General features: G+C 40.8%; 2 protein-coding genes across 2 annotated transcripts in view; both read right to left on the bottom strand.

The window, feature by feature from the left end:
- LOC116057155 (zinc finger protein 271-like) overlaps positions 1-19,547 on the bottom strand; it is a 191,947-nt gene that overhangs the window by 81,180 nt on the left and 91,220 nt on the right. Inside the window, exons 6-8 of the mRNA XM_036001059.1 lie at positions 15,415-15,513; positions 15,182-15,282; positions 14,648-14,816 (exon numbers count right to left, since the gene is read on the bottom strand). Coding sequence (XP_035856952.1) covers positions 14,648-14,816; positions 15,182-15,282; positions 15,415-15,513 — 369 coding nt within the window. The remainder of the gene's footprint in view (positions 1-14,647; positions 14,817-15,181; positions 15,283-15,414; positions 15,514-19,547) is intronic.
- LOC116057164 (NACHT, LRR and PYD domains-containing protein 3-like) overlaps positions 1-19,547 on the bottom strand; it is a 120,675-nt gene that overhangs the window by 71,720 nt on the left and 29,408 nt on the right. The window lies entirely within an intron of this gene.

Here is a 19,547-nt window from a genome sequence, read left to right on the forward strand (position 1 = left end):
TTAAAAGGTGAAGGAAGTAAGGTCAGTATTGGGATGGGAGTTATTGTTGAGGAGTCATTCTGCAGGAATGAAAACAAGTCAGTTAGTTGTTGAAGCTAAAAGTTATTTTTAATGTTTGGCTTCACTCTCCGCAGAGTAATCATCTGTTCTGATGGATTTAACTGAAAAGAAGCTGGAGTCTGTGATGAAGACTGAAGCTAAAAGTTCAGATATAATATTCACAAAGTCAACATTAATTAAAGTGTAGGTACTCCCAGTTTGTGTGTTGGTTGGCTGTCCCAGTTGATTTCTGCTGATTGGAAACATCTCCAACTTTCCATCCGACAACTGAAGAAGGAAAGTGAACCGACAGCAGCACCTGTCCGTCCATCAGTCGCCTGGAGCGGGAGGGAGGGACACGCGCTTCTGCTGTTCTGACAAAAAGTGATCACAGCCCCTACCTTTACACTGAAAGGTTGTTTCTGCCTCAAAAATACTGGATTTATATTATATCTGACTGATTATAGCCCACAAGAACTTAACCAGTTTAAATACATTCTTTAAGAAGCAATATATCCATAAAATGCACGTTTCCACTTGCCAAAAAGTGATCGTAGCTCCTATCTTGTGTTTGAACGGTTGTTTCTGAAGAGAACACGAGAGAGAGCAAACAAGACACATGTTCATGTCTTAATCATCAAAATAATCTGCCTCAGGTTGAGCAGAATAAAAGTGAAATAAAAAGTGACCAAACTAAACTAAAGATTAAAGTTAAAGTAGCAATAGGCTACCACAGTGTAGAAATACTCTGTTACAAGTAAAGATCCTGCATTAGAAAGTCTACTGGAGTCAAAGTAGGCTACATACTTACTTAGCACTAATTTGAAGTATTCAAAGTAAAAGTACTCACTGTGTACATTTCAGAGTGTGAAATTATGAAGCCTTCAAGGTTCTGAAAGATTATATATTTTCTATCTTAGGCACAAGTCTTATTATGGTGTGCATCAAGATTAAAATGATAGATTTTTAAAGCCTTCAGTCTGAAAAGGTTTAATGAACAGGCTCTTTTAGCGCGTTCATGAACAACACTGATGAGCACGATGAGCAAAAGTATGAAAGAGACCAACAGGAGAAAACTATATTTTTTATATATATATTATTTTTCTGCAACAATATGTTCCTTTTCTGGCTGTGTGGCGTGAGCGTATGAGCTGCGTGGCGTGTCCATTTTTATTTTGGTCCCATGTTAACAGGTTAGAGCTAACACACTGCCTGTGTGACACACACGTCTCATGCTGCAGATCTTCCCCCAGTCTCCCCTGTGCTCTACTTCTATTGGATAGTCGCGTTCAGCTGATTAATTTGCATAAAGATGGGTATTGGCAAGCTTTTTGACGCACAGCATTTTTTCAAATGCAGCGCAGCCTTCCCGGGACAAAGTCGCTTGACGTCACCCATAGGAATAAAGTGGAGCGACAGAAATGTCACAACAACGCCTTTTTTAACGCGACACGCAAGCGTGTTGGAAGTGTTTTCAGGCAAAATAGAATACTAAAATATGTTTATATGTGATTTTGACACAAATACATTTAATAAATGACATTTTGATGTTTGAAAGTCTCTAGGTTTTGACATAAGCCGCTTTCCGACCGGAGGGATTTTTGCAGTTCCTAGAACATAACGTTCCTAGAAGCCTTTTTTTCTCGTGTTCCGACTAGACCAATTTGGGGATTATTAAGTTCCTCTGACTGCAGTTCCTGTAACTCTTTCAGCTCCTACTTCAGGGCAGGGTCTTTTCCCTTTCCTGCATAATGACCTAGTCACGCCCCCACAGCGTGCCATCTGTAAAAGCCATGCCGTCTGTGTTAGCAAAACATACTTGAATTACTTGACTACGTGAATTACTACGAGAATGGACGGAATGCTGAACTCTGAAAAGAGGACTGATGTGGAGGTGCAGGCGCTGCTGGCCATGTACGCCACCAAAGAGGTGCAGAGGGACCTGGAAGGATCTACAAGAAAACATTAAAATCTTCAGGAAAATCTCCAGTGAGCTAGCGCAAATGGCTGTTTGTATGTGGCGCTAAAGTCAAGTGACAACGCTATAAAGACCGTCTCTGTGCTTGCGTCACTCCCTTACCCCTCCTACCAGTTCCTATGGCCACTTGGCCAGTGGGAATGCAAATGGAAAAACGGTTTTGGGGGAGAGTAGTTAGTAGAACTGTTTAGAAGTGGACTGTTCCTATAACTACGTTCCTGTAACTGCTTGGTCGGAAAGAGACTTTAAATGCAGATATAAATGTAATTTAAAAAAAAATTATTATTGATTTTCAAATATTGCACCTGTCAATACAGAACAAAATATTCTGTAGCCTATTTTGCCATCAATACTGCCGACGTTGTCATTGCTGTAATCAAATCAGTATATATTTATGTTTACCATGAAGTATACTACTGCTTATTTCATTTTATCAATGGGAAACATACATGTGTACAGACAGGGCTAGCAGCAGCAGCAGCAGCAGCACCGCGTCAGACACGTTTCTGGTGTGTAAAGACCAAGAAAACGCCACGCAGTCGCCACGCAAATGACACGCAACAGAAACGCCACACCACCTAAGGTCTCCTTCACACCTGAGCAGTTTGGTCCGTTATAAATGAACTCTGGAGGGTTTGGTCCGATAGTCGGTTGGTTTGGGGCGGTGTGAAAGCTCATCTGAACTCTGGTCCACTTGATAACAGGGGTCTCGGTTCTCTTCCAAGTGAACTAGAGTTCAGTTCACTTCAGGTGAGAACTAGACTGGGTAAACCCAGCCCCATCTGATGGTGATTTGATTTCACCCTGTTCAATCTGAAAAGATTGAGCTTGGTCTGGTGATAGCCAGACTAGGTGAGAACGTGATCTGACCCAAACACAGGAAGTGGACCAAAAACAGAGCATTTACTAGCCTGCAGTTTCAACCTTTCACACAGTTTACAGACTTAAATATCTGGTTTAAGGGATGATAACTTTCAGATCCATATGTAATGTGTGTGCAAGTTAGTTCCTCCAGCAAATGTGAAGGCCTGAAACTCGTTTCTCAGCAGGCGTTTTTTTCAATTTACAGAGTTATACTGCATAAACATTTTTCTAGCGAGTCAGCTTCCAGTAATATTACAGTTAGCCTCAAACAGTGGCCTAGGTTTTAACAGACACTCTGCTCCAACTCCTCTTTAACACAACTAAAGACATTTAATGATACAGCCAACACTGTCAGCTGCTCACATTGTTCACCTTCCTCTAAAATATGACAAACACTAAAGCAGAACCAGAGAAGCCAACACGGTAGAAATGTAGTGGAGCTTCATTATTTCGGAAAGTTTCCCTCTGATATTCTGTCCAATCAACAAGCGACTGCTTCCACCACGTGACGTGTGTTTACAGTGTTTGCTGCGTTTGATAAAGTGCAGTGTGACGCAAACCGAACCAAATGAAAAATGCAATTATTAATAAATAATTAATTACAACTTCAGCCCCGATTCTCACCGAGCCCACCGAACTATAGAGGAGACACTAACGGAGCACACTGTTGCTCAGCAACGAGCGCAGATCGATAGAGTTCAGTGTTGCAGATATTTCATACAATGTTAGTATTATTCAAATTTTTAAAGACATTCATATTAATTAGAACAGTTTCCACTTTTGCACATTTTTTGCACAACTTCACCTTCTTCTTCACATTGAAGCCTGCAATTCAGTGTAGTGACAGCTTTTCAGAAAACCTTTAAATATTCCACTTTAGTATTATACATGTTTGGTGTTATTTAACATGTTAATGAAATTTTAACTAATTTAAACCAACTATTCTTACTGCTTCACCTTCTTTCACATTAAAGCCAGCAATCTAGTTCAACTTTAGCAATTTAGCTTTTCAGCATTCACAAGCATTTTCTGCAGGAAATGCATTTTCTAGTTACTTTTCAGATTAGTTTTTTCCCTTCCTGTCCAATGAAAACCATGTATCTCCAGATGTGTGTTGATGTTGAATGTTTGTGATAAACTTAAGTATGATGTCATAAGAGTGTCATAAAAAAGAATAAATCTGTAAAATAAGAATAAACTAAATGTCGAAGTTCAATTCAATTCAGTTTATTTAAGAAGAGGACAGATCAAATTAATAAAACAAATGATTATACATGGGTTAAAAATCCCAGAATTAGCCAAAAGCTCGCAAACTCCCTCCCGAATACAACCAGCTGTTCTCATGTGTCTAATCCACTGAAGAAGCCTCGGGGATACCATAAATATATAAATATACGTAGATACCACATTGGCCGCTGCTGTTTATTGGAGCGATATGTTGACATGGCGACCATTTCCTAACGAACATTGTGCTCCTCCTAATGCATGTGTGTCTATGGAGGCAGAAGATCTATCCACAATTAAAATCATAATTTCTCCCTGAATTTCCAACAGATTTTCAAGCGGTTTACTACAAATGCCAGACATGTATTTATAACACAGGATACTTGATTAAATTAAAAATGCAGGTATTCTTACCAAACTTTTTCAAGATATTTTGAAGCTAGAGACAGTCTGCTGATTTAAGCCTTGATAAAATTTAAACAGGTGAGTTATATAAACAGTTGTTATGAAGTGTGAAATTAGCTTCATAGACCAAAACCGTTTGTTTTGTACCAGATTGTAAATATTTATATATTTCTGATTTAAAGTTTGGATTTTTTCACATGGGGGTCTATGGGGAATGATGCGAGGAACTGTTCAGTGACACACATAAACATCGTTTTCAGCATCTTACTGAGATGTTAATAATCACTTAAATAAAACATACATGACCTGACACAAGCTAGCATTAGCTCAATTCAGTATCAGGACAGTCACTTAACTTACTGTTAGCTTAAAAGAAGGATTAATGTTACCTTTTGTGATATTAAATTCAACACTTTAGTAATAGTATAATATTGTAAAACACATTTATCATCCGTGAAATGTTATTCCATGTTGCTTAGTTTAGCATTTCTTTCACATGAACATCCAAAAGCAGTACAACAATCTTTTTCGGAGTCTTTAAGATCAGTTGTCTGTCCCAAGATGGCGGCGGCACAGACGCAGTTTAAACACATTGGCCCTCATTTATGAAACGTGCGTATGACCTAAAAGAGGCGTAGGATGGGCGTACGCCAATTCCTACGCAATTTGAACGTGAGCGTAGGCTGCGATAAAATCTAACGTCTGGTCTGAACTCGTGTACGCAAGTTTTCGAGTCAGTGTGGACTTGCGGTGCAGCATATAATCAGTTTAACAGGAGAAGGAGAAGTCATCAGTTGATCACTTATCAGCAATTGCAGATCTGGCTCTTTTAAAAGATTTATTTTAAAAGACCTCTATTCGCCGGTACAACAGTGCACACGTATACGCACAGGCCACGGTGGAGCGCTCCATTGGATTGATTAAGGGCATGGTCTTGCATCAGCAGGGGGGGGGGACCCTACTATACACGCCAGGAAAATTCTGCAACATTGTTTTAGCCTGTAGGGTTCTGGTGCCAGATGCCCAGATTGCAGGGCACAACTGGGGCTATACGAAGGAGACAAGATATTATTCCTCGCTTTTAAAAAGGTATAGTGTTATGTTATATAAGTTTGGCAATGATAGCCTACTCAGTACAGGAAACATGACGATGCACAACATTTTTATTTATTCTTCAGGTTGTCGTTTCTCTTTTAAAGAGAGGAGGGAGCGTAATGTGTAGTCGTAGCCAGGATAACATACATGCTGTTCAGAAGATAAAGTTACTGCTGGTCAGCCTTCAATGTGGAGAGAAGATCAGAAAATAACAACACAGCTATCAGGGCATGAGGAGGAGGCAGGAGGACACAGCTTGGCTCTGAAACATGGTCACAACGAGGCAGCGTGAATGTGCTGGTGAGATTTAAGGTGACTACTGTGAGAAAACGTTTCCCCACATTGTTCACACCAGTACGGCTTCTCTCCAGTGTGAACACGTCTGTGGCTTTTTAAAGAATTACTCCTAGAAAAAGTTTTACCACATAGATCACAGCTGTACGACTTATCTCCAGTGTGAATGCGTTGATGTTTTTTAAGGCTACTACTCTGAGAAAAAGTTTTACCACATTGATCACACCAGTACGGCTTCTCTCCAGTGTGAATGCGCTGGTGAGATTTAAGGCCATTACTATGAGAAAAAGTTTTACCACACAGATCACAGCTGTAAGGCTTCTCTCCAGTGTGAATGCGTTGATGTATTTTTAGGGTACTCTGTCGTGTGAAAGCTGCCCCACATTGATCACAGCTGTGTAGATTGTCTCCAGTGTGAACTCTCTGATGAATCTTTAAATATCCAGATGTTGTGAAGGATTTGTCACAGTGTTGACAGTGGTGACGTTTGGGTCCCTCTCCTCCTCTCCGACAAACAGAGAGAGAGAGAGAGAGAGAGAGAGAGTTAGTGAACAACCTTCTTAAACCCTGGACTTGCTCTCACTCACAATTTTCACTCTTCATACAATAATTTATGACAAAATGAAGTTTTGTGCTGGTTGCAGACATGTTATTATGGAAGCATATGCACTTTTCATAACTTTTATAAGTTCCGAAATATTCTAAATTTTCTCCATTCAAATGATTGGAAATTTAAAAATTAAAACAGTTGGTCACTCTCTTCAGTTTTACTTTTAGTTAGAAATTCCATGGTAACTTTAAAATAACAGAAACCTTTCATACACATTCTGGGTATTTTGCATCCTTCAAACATCATTAAAACCTTTTGAAATACATACAAGTTCTTCTGGTTGCAGACATGTTACTATGGAAGCCATCGGGCTCTTCTCAGTGTTTCCCACAGGTTGAGAATTTACTGGTGGTGGTGTGTGGCGCAGGATGTGACGGCACGGTGCGTGATGACTAGCTTTAGTAATAATGGGTTCAGTTATAAACTAGTCAAACGAAGGTGAAACAATGACTACACAACATTATCAGATCATTTAGAAAGAAAAAACTATTTACATATTAAACAAATTAGAATAAAAGATGACACATACAGATGAAAATATTGCTACACTATGCGGCATCTGACACAATTTCAGGGTAGTTATTAGGGCTGCACGATATGAGGAAAATATGCGATATGCCGTAACGTTGTTAAATATCGCGATAATGATATAACTTGTGATAAATAAACAGATATTAAAATGTAGCCTATTCATTTACTCGTGCCCGTAGCAAGACACCTCTCAAGTTTGAAATCCATCGGACTAACGGTTCAAGAGATATGCAAATAACAGATGGACAGACAGACGTTCCTGCTATTTATATATAGATGACGAAAAAGTTTAGCCATAATGTGCTTTGACAATTACATCATTATTTTTTTTGTTGCCAAATGTTAACAGCTCAGCAGATAAAATACCCATAATACTATACTCCATACAGAAAATGACATATTATTAATCTCAACACTGTTTCCTCCTAACTCCTGTTAAATCACATAAGACTAGGAATATCTAAAGTAAATTATTGTTCATTTTGTTTGTTAGATCTTTGTTCATTTTTTTAAGTGTATTAATCCATGTTTTGGGGTTCCTAAACATAGCCTACTGTTCTGTACTATACATGTCCTGTTGCACTCATTAAGTTCTCATCTGAGCAGATTTCTGTCATTCAAACAACTCTGAGTTGTAGTTTAAAACTTTTACAGCCAATTTAATAAAATTAAGAGTTTTATTCGGTCTCGGGTCCATGAATACAGTTAATGGATACAGGAACGGAGAACTGAAGGCTCGGTTAGCAACCATTAGCTCTGATTAGCAGTTAGCGCCGGTTAGCTAGCTCCATTATAAAGACATGAAGCGGAGGAGCCTGGCGCCGAGAGGGGTAACAACCAGACTCTGATAAATGATGTTCGGGGAGCTTTCACAGCAGCGTGGCCCTGTTGTTTCTACGGTTTTATTAGTACAGTTAATCCCATTTCAAGACCACCAGCAGCATGCTACTACTAACGATAGCCTCTCTGAGCAAGTGCAACGTTGGTGCTGACATGCATGTGGCACACAACTTTGCGAGGGGGAGGGGCTGGAGGCAGCTGGTCTGTCTGCGCTGTAAAAAATTCACTGTTGTTTGGAAAAAAAATTTGATTTGGATTTTATATACCTGGGCGGTGCACCCAAGTAGAACCAATGTATGGGAAACTCTGCTAACCTCAGTAGTGTGGACATGAGGTGTAAACATAGCAAAAGATTTTCATTTAAAAAATGTTAAATAGTGTTAGGTAAAATCATATTCGAAGTTGTGTGAAAAAGCCTCAGAATCTGAAATGAAAACAAGGTTTACAAGCAAACACATTTACAAAAAAGAATGCCCATAACAGGTTCGAAATTCGAATATTAAGGGCTGCCTAATATTCGTTCGAATATCATCATTTTTTTTAAAATATTCAAATTATAGTCAAATCCCTATTCGTTACTATACAGCTCTTCATTTCAGTGATGATAGTTTGCTCCAAATAATTGGTTACTGTGTTTTATTTAATTCTACAGTCGTTTACAATGACAGTATTGTACTGTAATGTATTTCTAATCATCTGTTGAAAAAAAAAATCATAGTTTGCAAAGAAACACTAAGACTGCAATTTACATCAGCAATTAAACTGATTAAATCCTGCGTTATTTGGTGATTGATCGCGCTATTTATAGGGCCAAAACGCAGTGGAAGAATGTAACAAAGTACATATTCTTCGTTACTGTACTTAAGTAAATTTTTCACGTATCTGTACTTTACTTTAAGTAGAATCAATAGTGCATACTTTTGACGTTTACTTTGTTCCATTTTGCAGCATTATCTATACTTTCTACTCCACTACATTTCTACAACGTTCCATTACATTTTCTGATCAGTTTTTCCCCCTGCCAAAATGTCTTCCTGACCGTCACAAGTTTGTCTCACCACTGACGTTTGGTTGCCGTAGATACAGTATATATGGGGCACCGCCGATTCTTCATCGGGTTCCAAGCCGACTCCGGTGCTCCAGAGCCCGGCCGCAGCGCCACTGACCCTCGGTAATACAGCCTCCGGTAAAAGTGAAAATGAAAATGTTTGTTTTTTATTATTCCCGATTTTAAATCATAGTTGCCATCTATTTCTCTCCACAGCGTTGTTTACTCCTCCGCCAGGCAGCGTAAGACGTGTTCATATCTTATTTATTTGGCTGGACCTCTTCACAGCTCTTCCCCATTTCCGCTGCTTCACACACTTTATTTGCTTACATGGTTAAAGAAAATAAAACCGTTTTAAAATACATCCATGAATAAAACCAACCGCATTCTGATTCTAACAACATATCTCCATTATATTCCATTATTACCATTTAAAATTGTAATATGCAAATAAGATTAAGAGAATAACTCGTTATGCAAGTACTTTTACTTAAAGTACATAAATCAGGTACTTTTTACTTTTACTTAAGCAGGGTTGTCATTGTGGTAGGTAGGGCTGTAGTCAACCAAAGAAATGCTTAGTCGACCAAAGTCCTGTCCTGCGCAACGATCAGTCGACTGAAAAAAAAAAAAAAAAAAAAAAGACGCAATGTTTTGCTTTTTGATTGAACATTTATTAAATAATTGAACATTTATTAAACATTTGTCATAGAGCATTTATAAAACAACGAAAAAACATCAATAATACATAAAACTATAATAATAATACAATTCTTTGAAAATTAAGTGATTCTTTTTAACTGCAAAGTGAGGAGCTCTGTCCTAGGTCTATAGTGACAGTCACAATCGCGTACCTGACCACACCACACACTACAAAAAATATAACTGCTAAAACTGCCAAATAATGAAAAATCCTAACAAAAGCTCTCGTTTATACAGGCTGTATATTCTTCTTTACTTTCAAAGCTATGGGTTAACTTTTGTCCAGCCGATCTAGGCGTTTTAAAACAAACCCAAATAGCCTAAAAAACAATCCTAATAATAATGGGCTGTATAGTAGGAAGGCATATAGGTTTATTTTCGTTTTGTTACATTATTTAGGCTAATTTCAAACGCGTCAAGTGTACAAATAAAAACAAAAACAAAACACAATCTATTGAGTCAGCATAATAGAGCCATTAAGGCTACTTACCGATCTGCAGGCCTAGTCCACCTTTTTATGTTGTGGGCCAAAAACACTAACATGTCCACATTCTTGGGTAAAAGACAGCTCCTCGACTTGTTAACAATAAATCCTGCTTTGGAAAATATGCGCTCTGCAGGAGTGGAGGTTGCAGGGATGCAGAGCAGGCGTTTGGCTGCCCGAGCAAGTCGTGGATATCTCTCCTCATTATTTTTCCACCACGCAAGTGGTCCAGCAGTGTCCACTTTACTTCTGTCCTGAAGATAATCTTTCATTTCGTCGCAAGAGGATCTTTGTGCGCTTGGCTCATCAGGGTCATCCTCTGCACCATGTCCACAAAGAAGCATTGCTATCTCTTTCTCTTCTGCCGTTTTCTGTTTTTTTGCCAACGGGTCCTCATCATCCCCTGTCTGCTCTGTCTCCTGAGAGGCTTAGCCTTTGTGCAAGTTTTACGACTTCAGAATAGGCCTCATCCCGTTTCTCATCATTAAGAAAAGGTAGCTGTTTGAAGCGCGGGTCCAGTACTGCAGCTAAAATGTACAGGCTGCTTGTCATCACAACTCGGTCTTTGAGTTTCCATCAACTATCTATTTCCTGCACAAGCTTAAGTTTCATCTTCTTTGTTGGACTATCGTTATCTGTGACGGCAAGATGAAATTTTTTTAGATTCTCAAGCATTGGGAAGGCCGCAGACAGGGATGTGTTAGTCTCCTCCGACAACAGCTCAGTCAGTGTAATAAAGGGCTTAAGAACGTCTGTGATGTCTTCAGCCATATTCCACTGCTCTGTTGTCATGTCCAAAGTGCTGCTGTCACTCCTCTTAGTGTAATTGGGATCCGATAAAACGGCGCTGATGGGCCAGCGCTGCTCCAACAGTCGCTCCAACATAAAGCAGGTGGAGTTCCACCGGGTGGCCACATCCTGGATGAGTTCGTGCTCAGGAGCTTTTTGCTGCACCTGTTTCTCTTTGAGACCCGTTTTTGCTTTGTGTCCCTTTTTGAAGTGCCCAACAAGACGGCGCGCCGCAGCCACCGTGCGCGATACCGGGTCTTCTTTTAAGGCAGCATTTACGCACAGCTGCAGGGTGTGGCCTGCACACCTAACCAACTCCACGTCTGGCCACTGACCGGATCCCTTCAGTAATTCCACCGAGAGGACCATGTTGGCAGCGTTGTCCGTTACCACTGACACTGACACCCACTTCTCTGGTGGAATGTGGTAAGTGTCCGCGACTTGAGTGAGTCGCGCAGCGACATTTTCTCCCGTGTGCGCTTCATCCAGCTGCTTTGTTTCTAACACAACGCTATTCATTTTCCAGTCCGCATCGATAAAATGGGCCGTAACTGTCATGTATGCCTCCATTCTAAGCGAAGACCACAAATCAGTTGTGAGGCTTGCAGCCTCGGAGGATTGGAGTAACTGGTTTACATTTACTTTAAGTCCATCAAACTGCGAACGTAGCGCACGCATGACAGTCTCCCGTGCTGGCACAGTATATCTTGGCTCGACGATTTTAAACATGTTCTTAAAGCCCTCTCCTTCCACTGTGTTGACTGGCCTCATATCTTGGGCGATGTAATGCACAAACCCCTTAGTGATGTCCTCCTTTCTCTTCGCCGACAGAGGATGGACCAACTCCAGTTGCATCTGGGTGCTTCCTGACGCCTGTGGCATGGCCTGGGGATGCGCCTAGTACATAACCAATATAAACTTTTAGACATTAGACATAGCAAGCTGTCTGACACATGTATATCTCACTTACCGCTTTTAGGTGATAGGCCATATTGGTCGTTGAGCTATGGTAAGTTAGCTTTAGGCCGCATAGCTTGCACTCCACAGTCTTGTCGTCTTTTTTTGTAAAATGCAGCCAGACAAAAGATTTAGATTTCTTGGACATTTTGTCGACTAAAGCCAAAACAAGTAGCGTTCTAACTGAATGAATACAGCAAAACTACCTATATTCCATACTGAGCGCGAAGCAGCAGTGCAGCCAGCCACAGCTGCGGTTCCCGAGTGTTCTACGTAGTGCGCTAAACTGTGGCGCTGTTACAAAATAGCCTAAATTAAAGCATTTAAAGTTTGGGATAAAACATAGGCTAATTATATTTAGAATACAGTAATATATAACTGCTTATAAAGGAATAAATATCAAGGAGTAAATCAATGAAAATGTCTTTATTGGTAAAAAAAAAAAAAAAAAAAAAAAATATTATGCAACTGGTCGACCAATGAGAATGTCAGTCGACCAAGACGGCATCGACCGATTAGTCGACTAAACGACTAAAGTTGACAGCCCTAGTGGTAGGCTACTTCGACTTTTACTAAAGTAAATATGTCTGTTATATTGTTTGTACTTTTACTTAAGTACTGACATTCAGTACTTCCTCCACCACTGCAATGTACAAGTCATCTGCGACTCCGACAACCATCTCCTGAACGCAGTCTACCGCTACCCAGGAGGTAGACTTATCACTTCTATGCACGTCCTTATATGGGAATTTGCGGGGTGTTTTCTTATGCTAATTAGGAACAACTGGCACGTGCTTTCATTTCATTATTACAAAGACGTGGGATTCATCAATCCTAAGAACACAGGTGCGAACAATTCTGTTGTTTAAGAACACGTCATGAATCCAATGTAGACTATTCTTAGGGACTTTTTTAAGAACATGTTTAAGAGAAAACTTAGGAAGATATTGGTGAATGAGGCCCATTATTTATAAAAAGGAAACAGGGCCGTTGCAATGAAACAGCGAGAGAAAGCGTGGCAGACGATCACGGACCGACTGAATGTGTAAGCAGCCTAAAAATATACATTAACTGACCACTGCTCTGAACTGAAACCGTCATAATCATACCATTCAAAGATTAGGTTACTAATCATTTGCACAAATTAACAGTTGTAGCTAGGGCTGCACAATATATCCTAAATGTTGCATTAACTTGAAACGGGTAAACCTTGTGGTGCATTCAAAGTTATTTTAAAATACCCTTTTCTCATCTGTTTTTGTCATTTAACAGCAATTTACTGGTGAAATAAGTTATTAGGGCCCGAGCGCCGACAGCGGCGAAGGCCCTATTGAAACTGAAGGAATTATTATTATTATTATTACAGGGGCTTAACTTAACTTAACACAAACTCACCAAAATTGACGGTCACATCAAGTCTGATGAAAATTTACATATTTTAAGGGTTTCGGGAATAGGCGCACAAAAATGGCTCGCTAGCGCCCCCTACAAAGTTAAAAAAATTGAGCCCCTGCAGTGCGTTTAACGTAGACTCACGAAAGTTGGTACACATATGTAACATGTCAAGATGTACATAAAACATCATTGGAGCCATACCCTAAACCCAACAGGAAGTCCACCATTTTGATTTCAAAGTTAGAAATTAGTGCGATTTTGGCCATTTCCACGTCGTACTTTAACAAACTCCTCCTAGAGATTTCATCCGATCAACTTCAAATTTGGTCTGTGCCATCTTAAGACGTTAAAGATGAAAAGTTGTTAAAAGAAAAACTTTTCGTCATAGGGCGTGGTGGTAATTTTGTGCGTTTCGCCATCAAAACAGGAAGTGGGTGTAACTTGAGTGTACATTGTCCAACTGGCTCGAAACCTTTCATGATTCATAAGAGTCCAACCCTGAGGACAAATAAAGGCCGATATTTACTTAAAGTCATAGCGCCCCCTAGTGGCAACAGGAAGTAGGTCTAAAAGTCAAGGTGCTATACTTTAACGAACTCCTCCTAGAGATTTCATCCGATGGACTTCAAACTTGGTCTGTACCATCTCAACACCTTAAAGATGAAAAGTTATTAAAAGAAAAACTTTTCGTCAGACGGTGTGGGCGTGGCGTGGTGGCCATTTTGGGTGTTTAGCAATGAACAAAGAAATTGTTGTAACTTGAGTGTACGTTGTCGTATCTGCCCGAATTTTCTCACAATTGACAAGGGTCCAGGTCTGAGGACATCTACAGTTATATGACAAACATCATCCGATTTACATGAAACTTATGTGTGGTCGACACGTGCTACTGAGCCGCCCCCTATACTTTAACCACGCACACTTACTCAGGCCACGCCCCCTTTCATAACATTTGAACCGTTTAAGGTAGAGTCTTGTGTGAGGTGTCATTGAACACAGCAGCGAGCTCCTTCTTAATTGGTGATGGTTTGGCCCGCCCCCTATAACTTAACCACGCCCCCTTTCACAGCTAATGAACTGTATGACGTAGAGTCTTCTGTGAGGTATCATTGAACTCAGCAGGAAGTTCCCTTTTCATTGATGATTTGCAGTGCCTGAGTAACGCGTAAATGCACGGTCGCAAGGAGCGGCGTCCACCAGTAACCCCGACACGCGCAGAGGCGCGAGGGCCCGTCCATCGCTGCTTGCAGCTTTAATTATTGTTATGTTATTATTACATTTTTAATAAATCATTTAAATTCCTCCCTTTTTTGAGCTGTATTCATATTCATCAATATTGAGATTAGATTTCTGGGACTCTTCAGTCTGGAGTAACCTCTTTCCTTCACTCACCTCCTCCTTCTTCCTCTTGCTCGCTCGCTCCTCTGAGTCTCCCGAGGCCTCACTGACAACTTTCCTCTTGCCCTCCTTCTTCTCCTCCTTCTCCTTGTGTTTCTGCATGTACTCGGTGATAAGATCGGGGCAGTCCAGGTTGTCTTGCGGCTCCCATGTGTTATCCTCACTGGAAAGGTGAGTGCAGACAGAAGAAAATCTCCTCAGGCTTTGTTTTTAGGCAATACATTCTCACTCTAATTGCTAATTCGTATTATTCCTTTTTTCTATTGTCATTTTGTAAGGTTATTTGATGGTCTGCAACTTAGTGTCAAAATAGCAAACCTTCAACTTTGAGGGCATGATACAATGCCAAAATTTATGCTGTAGATTATCTGCAATTTGTAAATGAACAAGAAACTATATATATATATATATATATATATATATATATATATATATATATATATATATATATATATATATATATATATATATATATATATATATAAGGACCAAGAACACCAAGTATTAATATTATAGACTCATACTTACTCTGAGAACCCCTTCCATTTCAGCAGAAACTCTACTCTTCCCTTCACCACTCTGTGGTCCAAAACCTTCTCCACCACATACTCCTCCTCTTCCTCCTCTTCCTCCTTCACTGCTGCTGCTGCTGCAGGAGGTGCTGCAGGTTGCTCCTCCTCCTCCTCCTTCACTGCTGCAGCTGCAGGAGGTGCTGCAGGCTGCTGCTCCTCCTCCTCCTCCTCTTCCTCCTCCTCCTTCACTGCTGCAGCTGCAGGAGGTGCTGCAGGCTGCTCCTCCTCCTCGGCCTTCTTGCCCTTCTTTCCTGCTCCGGTCGCCAGCTTGACGTCTGCTGAGGGCTCCTTTGGTAGACCCAAGGGGGAAACATGCAGACATAATGATACAAGGGTTAGAAGAACTAATGGGAGGTGGGAGAGAATTATAGTTCACCATGTTTTACTATATTCAAATGTTCTGTTTGAATGGAGAAAATGCAAGGGCTGATGAGGTGACCAATCCATAGGACTTCAGAGTGTGAAGTATCTCCTGCATTAAAACTGAAATAACTACTTAAATGTAAGCCACAAATATCATTAACTGGAGCTACAAGCTACATGCACAGTAGCCTCAAATCAACGACAGTTAATTTACCAGAAAATCACCAGATGTTCCTCGCCTTGCAGAACTCGGGGAAACAACAAATTTTGAGCTAGCGAGCTACACGTTGAAAATGGAAAGTTTAGAACAACGTTTTGATCGTGCAACAAGGCAGGCCTGGTTGGTTCTTTCTGGGAATAATTGTAAAGATTTACAAAGAATATGTTTAACGTTATGCCATTTTATATCTAACTGGGATGTTTTGACCGATTGAGGCAGGATTGCTGCGGATGAAGTAATGTTACACAGGGTGATACACTGGTGAGAGCAAATTATGTTCAGCCATGTATGCAGCTAATTTAAATAGCTCACTTTACTATATTGTGTGAACAGGTAACTTCATTTTATATTACATGTGGCTAGGGTTGGGTACCGTTCACATTTTTACCGGTGCTGATACCGATACCTGAAATTTGGTTCCGGTACCCAATGGTACCTTTTTTCAGGACTTTCCCTTTGTAATAACAAAAAAATTAATTTCCGTTGTAAAAGTAATTTTAAACCTATTTATCCTAGAGTATCTTCGCTCCATCTTACCACTGTGTGTGTGTGTGTGTGTGTGTGTGTGTGTGTGTGTGTGTGTGTGTGTGTGTGTGTGTGTGTGTGTGTGTGTGTGTGTGTGTGTGTGTCTGCTCTCTGTCAACATGCAGATGGCATTTCTTCTATCGGGGTGAAAATGTTTCACCTAAACAACTTCCTTCCTGATACTATTTTGCAGAGCCAATTCGATGTATCGTTCAGCCCTAGTCTGAACAAAGGAACAAACTATTCTAAACCGTTCAGGAACCAGACGTGAAAAAGAAACGCCTCAGAAGAAGCAACCAGTGATAGAGAAAATCAACGACATTAAGAGGTCGCTTGACTTTCTCTCTGAAGAGATTATCACTGTCAGGCTGCAGCAATAATCCATTTTAGACCTGGTCGCGGAAGTAAAGGCTCTCCAGCTTCAAAATGAATGAATGAACATGCAAACTCCACACAGAAAGGCCCGGGATGACCAGGGTTTGAACCCGGTACCTTCTTGCTGTGAGGCCTAACCACTGGGCCACCGTGCTTGCCTTCCTAGAGAACAGAGTGGCTGATCTAGAGCAGTAGCCTACACCAGAATGAATTAAGTTGTATCGGGGCTCAAAATAAAACCTCAGTCGTACGCACAGGCAGTAACAGTGACCACTGACCACGATCAGGAGCCAGACGGGTCGGTTTCTGACTCCGTGGAGCATCAAGTAGCAGCCTTTCTACAGTCCAAGGGCATCTGATTGGACTGTAACGCCATTGAGGCTTGTCACCCTCTGCCCCAGAGAAATAACAGCAACAAACCAGCCATTATAATGAGGTTTGTTAACCAAAAACACTAAATTGCACTACTGAAACAAGGAAGGAAGTTGAAGGGAACAGACGTCTACATGAATGAATATCTCACCAAACCAAATGCTGATATCGCCTGGAAAAGCACGATCCTTGAAGAAGTAGAAGAAAATACAATCTACATGGTCTACAAACTGCAAAATCTTCATTAAACTGATGGTTCGGAGTAATTTCACCCTAGGGTCCTTTGCACCATGACCTCGAGCCAAACAACCCCCCAGAAGCTTTTTTCACCTGGGTCGAACATTGGTAGAGTTAGTGTAATCAGCTGAATAGCTTAGCGCAGGGGCTAATGGATCCACGTTTGTATCTCGTAAGTTACCCCACTAATAATGCCCAAAATGATACCAAACTTCCACACTAGTACAACTAGTATGTACTCATAAAACGATGGATTGGAAAGTTTGTAAGTACACCAGAAGTTTTTGTAAATAACACTTGCCTGTTGGCTTCTGCTCTCTGCTGTTGCTTCTTTCTTTTTTAAAGTTAGTGCTGTAGTATAAGTAGCAGGAGACAAGTTATAATTGAAGTAAGTTTGGAAACATTACCTTATTTAATCATTAAATTAATAAATATTTTTGTTGTATCTCTTTCCGGTGTTGTAATTTGTAGACGTCCCTAAGCACTTGTCTTACTGCAGCCTAGTCTCTCCTCCTCAGCCTGACTCGACCTAGTCTCTCCTCTTCATCCTGACTCAACCTAGTCTCTCCTCCTCATCCTGACTCGACCTAGTCTCTCCTCCTCAGCCTGACTCGACCTTGTCTCTCCTCCTCATCCTGACTCGACCTAGTCTCTCCTCCTCATCCTGACTCGACCTAGTCTCTCCTCCTCAGCCTGACTCGACCTAGTCTCTCCTCCTCAGCCTGACTCGACCTAGTCTCTCCTCCTCATCCTGACTCGACCTAGTCTCTCCTCCTCAGCCTGACTTGGCGTTTGTGAAACACACCAAGCCAGGCTGCACAGATTAGACTAGGTCAAGCCTGGCTTTATCAGTTATCCTGGATTTATAAATTCTACTTTTGTGCGATACCCCCCTGAACACTGACCTGAACATGGCTGCTATCAGAGTCCCAGTCTGCTGCTTGTCTTCTGGGGACGTTGTTGCTCCGCTGCTCCAGGTTCTGGTTGTCCTCCTCCATTCCTCTCTTGTCCTGAAATCCAGCAGATGTCCACTGGGGCTGCTGGACTCACTCTGGATTCTGTTCAGTACAAATCAAAGCAGCAGAGATATTCAGGAGCTGCTGTCTCCTCTCGTTTTCCTCACATCCACACACAACTAAAACAGTCGGAAAACTCAAAGCAGAGGCTGTAAAACTGTTCCATTTCCTTCCTAGCTACACAATCAACTCAGAGTAGTTTGGAGAAAACAGCATTATATTAAACTGGGAATAAATCTAAACAACTGCACAATAAAAGGTAAACATTTTTTTAAATTAAATTCAGTCAGAGCATTTCAGGAAAAAGGAAACTCAATAAAAAGTGATTTTCGACACTAGATATCAAACCGAAGCTCCCCACTATATCTGATTAAAGAGAAACAGAGCCATACTGACACCAATAAGAATTAACAGCAGAAAGCATCATCTGAAGGACACACAGCAGGCCTACCATTACATTGGAACTGCACTGCTTTGCAAATAGTAAGAACCTTCTTCATCACAGACCTGATGGTGCAGTACTTGATCCACACGGATCCACTTGCTGTCCCTCTGGCTGTTCCTCTCTCTGTCCCTGTAGGTTTTCTTCCTCCTCACCCTCTTCTTCATCCTCCTCACCCTCTGGAATCTCCCTCTCTGTGTCAGAGCCCTCCCTTTCATCACATGCCCTCTCTCCAACCTCCCCAGACTCCTCTGGCTCTCCCTCTTCCTGTTCCTCAACACCTTCATTTGTTTCTCTCACTTTTTTGTTTACTGGGGCTAAAAAGGACGCTATGTCCTGTGACGGGGCGCATGGCTGCCGTCACGCTAGCGATGCGCTACCTATTTTTCTCTCAGAGACTGAATGTAAATGTTGCCTGTATAGGTTTATTTAGCGTGTTCATATGTTCTGTTAATTACCACACACTGTTGTCAAATAATCTGTAAACGTAGTCATTTATCAAATTCCTCAGTTATCCTGTAGCTTTCTTGTGTACACATTTAACACTTAACATCTAATACTGCAGTGATTTAAATGCTATAGCAACATCCATCAATACATAATTTTCTATTGTTTAAAACCCTACAGTTTATTTCACAAACATGTTCAGTTACAATAATCACACAACACTTGTTCCTTTGTTAACTAGTGTCGTTTATTGAGTTTAAAAGCTAACAGAGGGTAACATGATTTGTCTTACCAGCATGTGCTCTCTTTGTTCTAAAGGAAAGTT

Source organism: Sander lucioperca, chromosome 5 (genome assembly GCF_008315115.2).
Source record: "Sander lucioperca isolate FBNREF2018 chromosome 5, SLUC_FBN_1.2, whole genome shotgun sequence".
Classification (NCBI taxonomy): domain Eukaryota; kingdom Metazoa; phylum Chordata; class Actinopteri; order Perciformes; family Percidae; genus Sander; species Sander lucioperca.